General features: G+C 39.8%; 1 protein-coding gene across 1 annotated transcript in view; it reads left to right on the plus strand.

Moving 5' to 3' along the window:
* Window positions 1-4,332, plus strand: part of ESYT2 (extended synaptotagmin-like protein 2) — a 93,703-nt gene extending 89,371 nt beyond the window's left edge. The window contains exons 19-23 of the mRNA XM_010007046.1: window positions 1-10; window positions 609-740; window positions 2,086-2,191; window positions 3,157-3,206; window positions 4,287-4,332. The exon at window positions 1-10 is cut by the window's left edge and continues 134 nt beyond it. Coding sequence (XP_010005348.1) covers window positions 1-10; window positions 609-740; window positions 2,086-2,191; window positions 3,157-3,206; window positions 4,287-4,332 — 344 coding nt within the window. The remainder of the gene's footprint in view (window positions 11-608; window positions 741-2,085; window positions 2,192-3,156; window positions 3,207-4,286) is intronic.
* The last annotated feature ends 6,605 nt before the right edge of the window (window positions 4,333-10,937 follow it).

The following is a 10,937-nucleotide window of genomic DNA, read 5'->3' on the forward strand; positions in this document are numbered from 1 at the left end:
ATTCCTGCAGGTGAGCATCAAATACTAAATCCTAGTTCCGTGCATCTTTCTTCATAAACTTTGTCATAGCTTGACTTCTCCTCTTAAATGGTTTCCTTCTCTGGATGACCTTCATTATTTTTGCAGTGCCATACTGATCAGTTACAATTGTGTGGAAATACCAAAATATGCAGAGCTCTCCTCAGAAACAGTAAAAACTTTGTTGAAGTTTTTGCTGTGGTTTTGTATTTGCATATTGTGTCTCTGTCAGATTTGAAAGGAAAATGGCATGTAGACTTTAATGAGCAGTGTCTGAAAGCTATCTCTAACAGATGGAATTTTTCATGGAATGACAAAAATGTGTGGTTTTTGGGAAGTCATGCCTAAACTTTGAATTGGAATGTAAGAAGCACTGTATTCCCACCTCTGCTGGCTGCTTACCATCTGATCTTGTACAAGTCACTGCTTCGCATTTTTCAGTTTTTCTTTTCCACTGCCTTATCTGCACAGCATACTTTGTGCAGGATATCCCTGCAGCTGATTTATGTGCTAAATTAAACGATAGTGGTGTAGACATCTATGTTCAGCAATATCTCATTTTGGTTTTCCTTCTTTTTCACTGGTCACAGAAATCTAATAGCATTTTCAGAAGAAGGATCTGATCCATATGTGCGAATGTATTTATTGCCCGATAAGAGAAGATCAGGAAGAAGAAAAACACATGTATCAAAGAAGACATTAAACCCAGTGTTTGATCAAATGTATGTTTGAAAGGATGTATAGCAGTTTGTATTGTGTAATTACAAAGCTGTCAAATCAAGGTTTCTCAGCTTACCTGAATGGATATGCTGCTGAAACTCCTACTTGTCACCACTTTTCTCTTCTGCTACATTAGCCTTTCCCATCCTCCTGTTCTCTGTTATCAGTATAGCCCTTCTTACTCTGTTACCAGCCCCTTCTGTCATCTTCTCTGCCTTCTCCCATGTCAGTTACATCCCCTTTGTGCTGGTCACTAAGAAGCAGTGTGCAGTCTTTGGGCAGATCATCAGAACATGAGTGCCTTTTAGCTGGGCAATGCTGTTGGGGCCCCTTCCTGCCCGGAAGCACGTAGATGTCCAGTTGCCTGGCTGATAGATGCTGCCTGCTTGGTAAAACTGGCCAGCAAGTGTCTATGAATAGTGTCTATGCTCAGTCCATCCACTTGGTGACACTTCTCAGCATTCAAGGAGTCTGGAAATGTCCTTGTAGGCTATATCCTGGCCTGTAGATTGGATGTTTTGCAAGCTTGTGCTGCCTTTTGTTGCATAAATACCCTTATCTTTGTACTCAGGTTTTTTATGGTAGTTTCTCTCAAGCATGTACCCTTTCCTCCCCCACCCATCACTTTCAGTACAGATGACCTTTCTATACAGAAAGTTTATTTGGTCAAAATAACACTTCAGTTCGTTCTGTCCAAGTGAAATCTGTAAATCATTAGAGGCTCTGGTAGGGTTTCCTGGGAGTGCAGGTCTCTCCTGTTTATTCCATGGAATACATTTATTTTACTGTGCCTTTCCAAGTAAAATGTACTGCAAAGCAATAAAGCCATTTAAGAATGGTAGTAACAAGTAGATGTAGGTTATGGTTCCTCTCACTTCCTGTAAGTTTCAGAACTAGCAAACAAACAGTGTTCTCCCTCAAGGGCTGATAGATTCCCTCGGTGTACCAGGAAAGAAAAAGAGTTCTGATTCTAGAGGGCTGAGTATCAGCCAGACTGACCATGGTGTCTTACCCTTTTGGATAGTGATACTGAGCTGTTAAGACAGTAGGATTCCTCATTCACTATTTAGAGTTAGTGGTTGACATTTCCTCCTCTGATTTGGTTTTTGCTTGTTTTACCAGTGGCTTTGAGAAACCAAAGGTAAAAGAAGTCTCAAAAAATTGATGTTGGTGTTGATCACTGTATTGAAGAAAAATGTTATGCAAAAGATTGGGATTTTTTTCTTCATTTATGTTAGACCTTATTTTTTGTTGGGGGAGAGGGGTGGTTTGGTGAACTGTTTAGCGTAGAAACTGGTCTTGCACTTGAGATACAGATTTTCTCTAAATAATCACTTCGCCTCTCAGATTTGATTTCAGTGTTTCCTTGCCTGAAGTACAGAGAAGAACACTAGATGTAGCAGTGAAGAACAGTGGTGGTTTCTTATCCAAAGATAAAGGGCTACTTGGCAAAGTAAGTTGAAAACAAGTAAATTCTGTTAAAACAGCATGCTGTTATATAAGGCTAAAATCTGCTTGTGATACGAGGATTGTTAGTGTTGACTGAAGCACCTGGTTCAGGTACAAAGTTTTTAAAAATCAGAGATGGCTTAGATATCAAGCTCCAGTAAGGGAAGAAACATACTGCAGAGACACACATCAGAAGATGAGGCAGTAATGTATTCTAGAGAATGGCAAATTCTGAAGCTTGCAGTAACAAAAAAACCTGCATGTCATACAATCAGAGAAAGAAAATAGCCAGTAGAAAACAGATTGTTATCTCAGAAGATGTTCAGAGAAAACTGGAAGGACAAGCAAGAGAACTTAGAGAAGCACACACAAAAATAAGTGTGCTTAATAATTACAATTCCAGATTGTAAAATCGTAAGAACTACTACTGGTGATGTTCCCAATGCCAAAACCAGGCACTGTGTTCACAGCTTCACTGTTCTATAGCCACTCATTAAATCACTCTTTTTCCTACACATGTGATTTGGAGCCTGCAAAAAGGAATATTAAGTTTCTACACCCTTGCAAATTGCTGTGTTTGAGTTCTGTAAAGAGGATGAGAGTTACCAGAATTGGGGCCAGTTCACAGTGAACAGTGTTCTTAGTTTTCCTGTGTACTAGGAAGGCTGTTAGCATCGACACATCAGCTGGCTGCCATTGCCAATATATCCCATGTTCAGAATTTTAGGCTGTTGGGTGCTCTGGGACTATTATCACTAAAGACTATAGATATGTAAGTCAAAAACAGCAACTTGAAACTTCACTACTAGTTGGGACGGATAGCTGTGATGACAAGGATGTAAAATACATTGTTTATTAGTGGCATTACCTATACTGTAGTTTACAGGATTGTCAAATTTGTTTTTTAAATGACATAGAATGAAAGGCACACATAATGCATTGATTGATTGCTAATTTAACTTTCCACAGTTATTAATACCTCTGGCATCTGAAGAACTTGCTAAAGGCTGGACACAGTGGTGAGTATATTTCCTTTATTAATAATAGCACTACATACTAATAATTGGTGTGTTAATAATTGTTGTGGTTTGGGCCTAACATGACGACAAAGGAACATCCCCATGGCCACTCACTCATCTTCACCCCCACACATACACACACTCTGGAATGAGGAGGACAAAGCTCCTGGGTTGAGACAAAGGACAAGGAGGGTTCTTTTCCGGTCAAGGTCCCAGGTAAAACAGACTCAACTTGAGTAAAATATAATAATTTAATTTCACACTAATCAAATACACACAGGACACAGACAACACAAAGAGCAGAGCTTGCATATGTTACCCCACTCCTCCCTTCTTCCCAGGCCCAAATTCCTTTGTTCCCAGTTTCTCTCCCTCCTTCCCCCCAGCAGCACAGGGGGACAGGGGATGGGGTTTAGAGTCAGTTCACAGGCTGGTGGTTCTTGCCAAGCCATCCTCCTCAGAAAGAAGGATTCCTTACAGTGCTTCCCTGCTTCTCCGTGGGATCCCTCCCATGGGAGAGAGTCCTCCAGGAACCTCTCCTTCATGAGTCCTTCCCATGAGGTCTGGAGCTGCTCCAGTGTGGGCTTCCCACAGTCACAGGCTGCTTTGGGAACAGTCACCTCTCCTGGCACCAGGGTCTTCCAAAGCTGTGCAGAGTCCACAGGCAGCAGATCCTCTGGCCACAAAATCCAAGTCCACTGGCCAAGTTCACCCCTCCTGGCACCTTCAGGGAATGTTCCACCATGTTCCTCCATGAGTGCAGGGGGACAGCTGCCATCTCACCATGGGTTGCAGGGAAACTGCTTTGGCACCTTCTTCCCCTTCTTTCTTACCAACCACCAGCACAGCTGTCCTCCTCCAACACAGCTTTTCTTCCCCTAAGTGCTTCTCTGCTCAGGTGTTACAGCTGTGTTTTCAATGTTAATGGCTGAGGCTCATCTATTGTTTCTCTAACTGCTCCTTGGCTGGTTTTGGGGCAAGAGGAGCTTCTCAGCTTCTTACCGGAGCCACTCCTGGCACCCTTTCCCCACTGCCCCATAATACATGCTAAATGTAAAAGACTGTTTTTTTCATTTTCAGGTATGATTTAACAGAAGATGGTACAAGGCCACAAGGTGCAAGTTAGGCCCATGGATACTGGGAATTTCCCACGCATAATTTTGCCAACCTTTATATATTTTTAAAGCGCTGTTCTCACAGATGTACCAATATTATTTTTATAGCTTTACTGATTTAGTTCTTAAGACACATCCCCAATAATTTTATAACACTTGGTCATTTTGTGTAGACATAGCCTTTCTCTGTGTTAAACTTTGTATTTTAATTTGCTCTGCAATTTTATGTTACTGTAATGTGCAATAGTACAGTAAAGTAACCTTTTGTGTTAAATTGATCTTTATGATGCCTGTACCTGTTAGAAAGTGAAAATATTATGTTCTGCTGTTTTCCTGCCTTGTTTTGTATCCTACCAAGGTATGCTGTACCATGTAAATATATACTATTTTTTAATAATTCTTCCATGCTGGTTTGAATTCAGAAGAAAATTAGATAAAGGATATGGATATTTTCTTCTAAATGCATGGCAATTTCTTCAGATGAATCTCTTTGGTCTTTGCAGCACAATGGTCTTAATGATTTTTGTGATATTCTTCAAAAACAAACTGCAGAAAAACATTTTTACTTTATTGTGTTTCTGGCCCAGTGTGGCTAGCATAAAATGTACAAAATATTAACATTTTAATATTTATATATAAATGTATAATTGGAAAATCATTCTATAGAATATTATAAACAAAAATGGTAATTCTATAAATATTGTATAAATAGAGGATGAGGTTCATGAATCACTGTTTCTAAATGTGAGTTTTCATTGAATGGAGTAAACATAAATACCAGTACAGTTTTATTCTACAGGTTCACTTGGATTTTGTTATTTATTCCTGTACTCTACAGTACTAGATATGAAAACTTTGGAAGGTATGAGGACATGGATTTTTCTGTATTATAAACAAAATCTCTAAACTCTTAGAACTGTCCTTAATGCCATGTTTCACTGATTGATAAGGTATACAAATCACCTTACAATATAAGTTCATATAGTAGGCATAACCACGAGACACATGTTAATGTTATTCTACAGTACTGTGCTAAATAGTGTATTATGCTGTACCTTCTGTAATACTAAAATGGAACACCAGGAGGTAAGTGTGAAACTGAGTTTCAACTGGCTGTGTTTCCAGTTGCTTCATGGCAACTTAGTGTGTTTGGTGCATGAAAAAAAATGCACTTCAGTGGTTCACCCAGGTTTTTTGTGATAAAGTGGCATTCTACTGAAGCATTGTCATAGTCTGCTGCAAGACCAGAGCAGTGATAAAATTAGCACAGACTGAAAATGTAGACAGTGAGAGTTGAAGCGAGAGTATCAGCCTAAACAGCTGAGCTCATAACTCTAATTTTATGAATTACGTGGTTTTTCTTTTTCTGTTAAGTTTTCTCAGACTGTTACAAAAATGTGCATTAATTGCAGTTCAGCTTTTTCAGCTGAATCATTCCTGGATAAGTATGCCCTCATTCTTGGATAAGTATGCAATTAGACAAAGTATATTATTTAGTTAAGATTCTAGAATGATCTCTCAGCCACGAAAGAATTTTAAAGCAGAATAATAAACTCCTGAAATTAGCTTTATTGTAAGACAGAACCTTAATTCTGGATGTAGAATATGCCTACATTACTAGATGTACCAAAGTGCCTACCATAGATGTAGCTTTTTGTCTTTATGAATTGACCCATTTCAGTTTGTCTGAATTCAGTTTAACATGAACATTTGCCACGGATGTGTGTGACATGCACACATACACCTCTATACAGTGATGCTCTTCTTATTGCCACATTTTATACAGGACAGTTTAGCAAAATTTTGCTGCTGTTACTTTCTGATGGACTGGGCAATAGGGAGAGGTTCTCTGTGAGAAAACATTTCCATTTGAAGGCTTAACTCTATATTGGAATGTATGAGTATCTATATATACACACACACTCATCTGTTCATATAAACTGTAATATATTATGAAATACACCTTTTCTTTGTTACTTCTCCATTAAAATGTTGAGAATGGAAAGATAGAGGATTATTGTTAATGCAGTGAAAACTGCAGAAAGTGGAAGTTGATCTAAATAAGGATGATCTAAGTGGAGCAGCAGAGCATAATTATCTTTTGCCTGGGTTCAGTCTGAGGTAGAAGGACTTTTGCTGTACATCTTGGCCATTGACTCCCCAGAGTTTGATCCACAGCCAACAAATGGTCTGTTAGACTGATTCAGCGTTTCGAATCTTAAGTGGAGCCTGGGGACAGATGTTAGAAGACTGCACTTAAACAAAAAAAGTGCACATTTTGTCTTCTAAAGTCTCAAGGGGGGAAAAATGCTGTGTTTGAGTAAGTGTGAGATGATAGCACAAAATGAATACCTGAATAAAGCATATAGGACAGGTTTACAAAACAGCTCACAACCTAAAATTAGGGGTAGGTGATTAAGAGAGCCCAATTCCCACTGAGGAATCTAAAATAAAGATATTTAATTGTAATTACCTAACAGTAATTCCCATTGACTAAAATAAATCCTGGATACCAAACTCTTTAAAAATGTTCTGCTGAGTAAATTTGGATCAGAATATGACTGCCTAGATGAGATTAATTCTTTTGATAGTAGTAGCAAACCTCTGAATTGTAGTTAGCAGATTCTGATTGTTCTGTTTATATGGAAGTAGGAATGTCAAACATAACTTATTCTCTGGGCAAAAGTTTCACTTCATTATCAAGTCAATGTATTAATATAAACTGATAGCTTTTAATGTACTTGTTTATCCTGTGCCTTAAAATATGAACATATGAAGATGTTTAAGAAATGGCTAAAACTAAGATTTGTTACCTGTATGTACCAACACATGTTCTCTACTCTTGAAACTGTTTTTAGAATTACTCTGCTTCATTGACAAGAAAACCAGCTTTCTTAATTATAGCAGTGGTATAACCTGAACTCAAATCAGCATGCATATCACTTGGATTTCTACTAAAAGACTTTTCATTTTCTGTCTCAAATTCTTTATTGGAGCTGCAGCAAATGGTGAGAGTTGAAATGAGAACAAAGGGTAATCAATTTTGTACAGATTGCCTTTTTTGCTCATGTAATTCTACATTATGATGCATGTATTTATTCAATAAACGGTTCATAAGGAAGTTGGTGTGTTGCTTCCCTCTAAACACACTCCCTTTTCCCCTCTTTTGCATATCCCTGTCCTAATTAGGAATATGATTAGGTGAATTTTAAAATACTAATGTATGCTGACTACTCTAACCTAGGTAGTCTTGCTGTAAGGTGTGTGGGCAGATTTTTTTCTCTAGGCATATCAAGGATGAGGGGGTCATTAAGCGCAATCAACATGGTTTTATCAAGGGCACGTTTTGTTTGACCAACCTTATAGCCTTCAATGAGGAAGTAACTAGGTGGATAGATGATGGCAGGGTGGTAGATGTGGTTTATCTTGATTTTAGTAAAGCATTTGACACTGTCTCCTCATAGATAAGCTGAGGAAGTGTGGTCTTGATGATTAAGTGGTGAAGTGGATCACTGCTTGAAAGGAAGAAGTCAGAGTTGTGGTCAATGAATCTAGTTGGAGGTTTGTGACTAGTGAGTCTCTCAGGGGTCAGTACTGGGACCAGTGCTTTTCAATATTTTCATCAACGACCTGGATGAGGGAACAGAGTGTGCCCTCAGCAAGTTTGCTGCTGACACTAAACTGGGAGGAGTGGCTGACACACCAGAAGGCTGTGCTGCCATCCAGTGTGACCTGGACAAGCTGGAGAGCTGGGCAGGGAGAAACTTGATGAAATTCAACAAGTGTACCATGTACCATTACAGGTTGGGGGCTGACCTGCTGGAGAGCAGTGTAGGTGAAAGAGACCTGGGGGTCCTGGTAGACAAGAGGACCATGAGCCAGCAATGTGACCTTGTGGCCAAGAAGGCCAAGGGCATCCTGGGGTGCATTAGAAAGGGTGTGGTTAGTGGGTCAAGAGAGGTTCTCCTCCCCCTCTATTCTGCCTTGGTGAGGCTGCATCTGGAATATTGTGTCCAGTTCTGGGCCCCTCAGTTCCAGAAGGACAGGGAACTGCTTGAAAGAGTCCAGCACAGAGCCACAAAGATGATGAAGGGAGTGGAACATCTCCCTTATGAGGAAAGGCTGAGGTTGCTGGGTCTCTTTAGCTTGGAGAAGAGTAGACTGAGGGGTGACCTCAGCAATGTTTACAAATATGTTAAGGTTGAGTGTCAGGAGGACAGAGCCCGGCTTTTTTCAGTGATGACCAGTGATAGGACAAGGGGCAATGGGTGCAAACCGGAGCACAGGAGGTTCTGTGTAAATATCAGATAAAACTTTTTTACTGTGAGAGTGACAGAGCCCTGGAACAGGCTGCCCAGAGAGGTTGTGAAGTCTCCTTCACTGGAGACATTCAAAACCCACCTGGATGCATTCACTCTAGGTGATCCTGCTCTGGCAGGGAGGTTGGACTAGATAAATCTTTCAAGGTCCCTTCCAACCCCTAGGATTCTGTGCTTATGTGATTTTTGGAGTTTGACATGAGAGCAAGTGGAGTACAGGATATTTCACGGGGGAATTCCCTGATTCCCTGTCTGCACTGATTTACACATAAGAATTGGAAAGTCCTTTGTTCTTTGTGTCTCAATTTTTTTCTCTTCAAATGATAAGTTGAACAAATTGTTACAATTCTAGCACTTTCTCATCGGTTGTCATTATGTTTTCAAAAGGATGTAGAACTGCATGTAATTGTCTTAGACTTAGAACCAATAGATTTCTGCATGTGGCTTTCCTGGGCTTCCACCTGCTTGCTAAGGCAGATATTGGTAGAAAATACAGTTACGTGCTGCATAAATAAGAGAAGCAGAATTGGGTCCTTTATCTGTTACAGGAAAACAATCATAGAATTTATGCTGTTTGCATTAAAAGTTTAATCATAATACCGTAATTAACTATGATACCTCATTCCTCAAGCAGCTACAACTGGGCTGAATTTTGAAAGGTTGTTCCTGTGTGATGTACTCTAGGTGACCCTGCTCTGGCAGGGGAGTTGGACTAGATGATCTTTTGAGGTCCCTTCCAACCCCTAGGATTCTGTGATTCTGTAATTTCTAATGTCAGTTTTCATCAGCCATAAATACAAGCTGCACAAGTGCATCACCCAATCACTATCACATTTAGAAGGGATTCCACTGCATAATCTTTTTTGATACTACCTACACAATTATGTTTGGGTTGGTTTGTTGGGGTTTTTTTCCCTAGGGGAGATACCTTGCTTTTTTAGCAGAATAAAGGGCTTCTGCTACTCAACAGAAAGGCAGCTAAAGCCGAGTAGCAACATGTCCATCTTCATAGCTCCCTCATGGCAAGGTGTTTCTGGATGGCACACTTCCTGGTAGTGCCCGTATTGATCAGGTGTCTGCATTTTCCAGACTTGGATCAAAATCAAACCTTCCATTCCGTCCCACAAGACAGGTGGTATCAGCAACTGCAAAACGAATGCTGCTGAGTATTTGCAAAATCTTATTAGAGAGCAGAAATAATTGTGCAATCCTCCAGATGGATTTGGTATTAATTTGATGGGCTCAGCCAAGCTTAATATTCCTCTTAATTCCTCTTAATATTTGCTGTACTGTTTAAACTGTTTTGGGCCATCATTTAGTTAATCCAGTCTCCATCTAAGAACAGTGTTTGCCAAGGCAGTTACCAATATGGTTATTTCAGGTATTTTCTCAGCAAAGAGCTGAATAATACAACGTGTTTCCTATGAAGTTTGTTTTAATTGGTTAAATTATTTAGACTGTCCCTCAAACAAACTCTGACTGTTGAGTGGGACCTTTGATATTTGGTAGAAGGACCAATACTTGAGATGGTCCCAGACCTTTTTGTGGTTTCTGGAGTCAGGCTATTTAATCACAAGTGATGTTTTTATAAATCTTAATGAAGTGTCTGACTTTATTGTATGCTCTCCTACTGATTTCCAAGGTGAACTGTCAGGCTCTCAAGAATGTTCTCAGATACCTTCTGAAATACATTATTTGAAAAATGCAAAGCAGCTAAAGTAAAAAAGACACTTGTATTTCTTTCAGGGTACGTAGAGAATTTAGCTGCCAGATTAGAGAGCAGCTCTGGGAAAAAAGCTCTCTAATCTGTATTCATGTGGTAGAGATGATGCTCTGTTCTTACTGTCTGCAAGGAATATTGCTTGCCAGTCACCCACAGTGAAATGCAATTTGAGCAGAATACTGCATAGCTATTTCTGTTGTTTCTTTGAGTCTTTAGTAGCTGTAAACTTTATTGCAAAGGAGTTAAGGGCTAATAGTGACCATTCTTCCCTTTAAGATGCATATAGAAACAGGTTCAAGGACAAATTAAGCTAGTCAAGGCTTCAGCCTTTCACACTTGGGCTGTGAAAGGAGTGGCTCTTGGCCTGGGGACAGTGGGGTTGATTCCTTGATAATCCACCTGCCCTCAGAGATGGGTGTGCAGCACCGCAGCCTGAGTGCAAGAAGTGACAAATGGAAGAAAGTTGTGAAGTTCCAGCACCCTGGCAGTTCTGAGATTTCATCCCTCAGGTGCCTAGTAAGAATCTGTTGTGTAACTGGCAATTTTATCTACTAATTTTTTAAGCATAGTAATT

Source organism: Chaetura pelagica, unplaced genomic scaffold (assembly GCF_000747805.2).
Source record: "Chaetura pelagica isolate M959 unplaced genomic scaffold, ChaPel_1.0 scaffold17, whole genome shotgun sequence".
NCBI lineage: Eukaryota > Metazoa > Chordata > Aves > Apodiformes > Apodidae > Chaetura > Chaetura pelagica.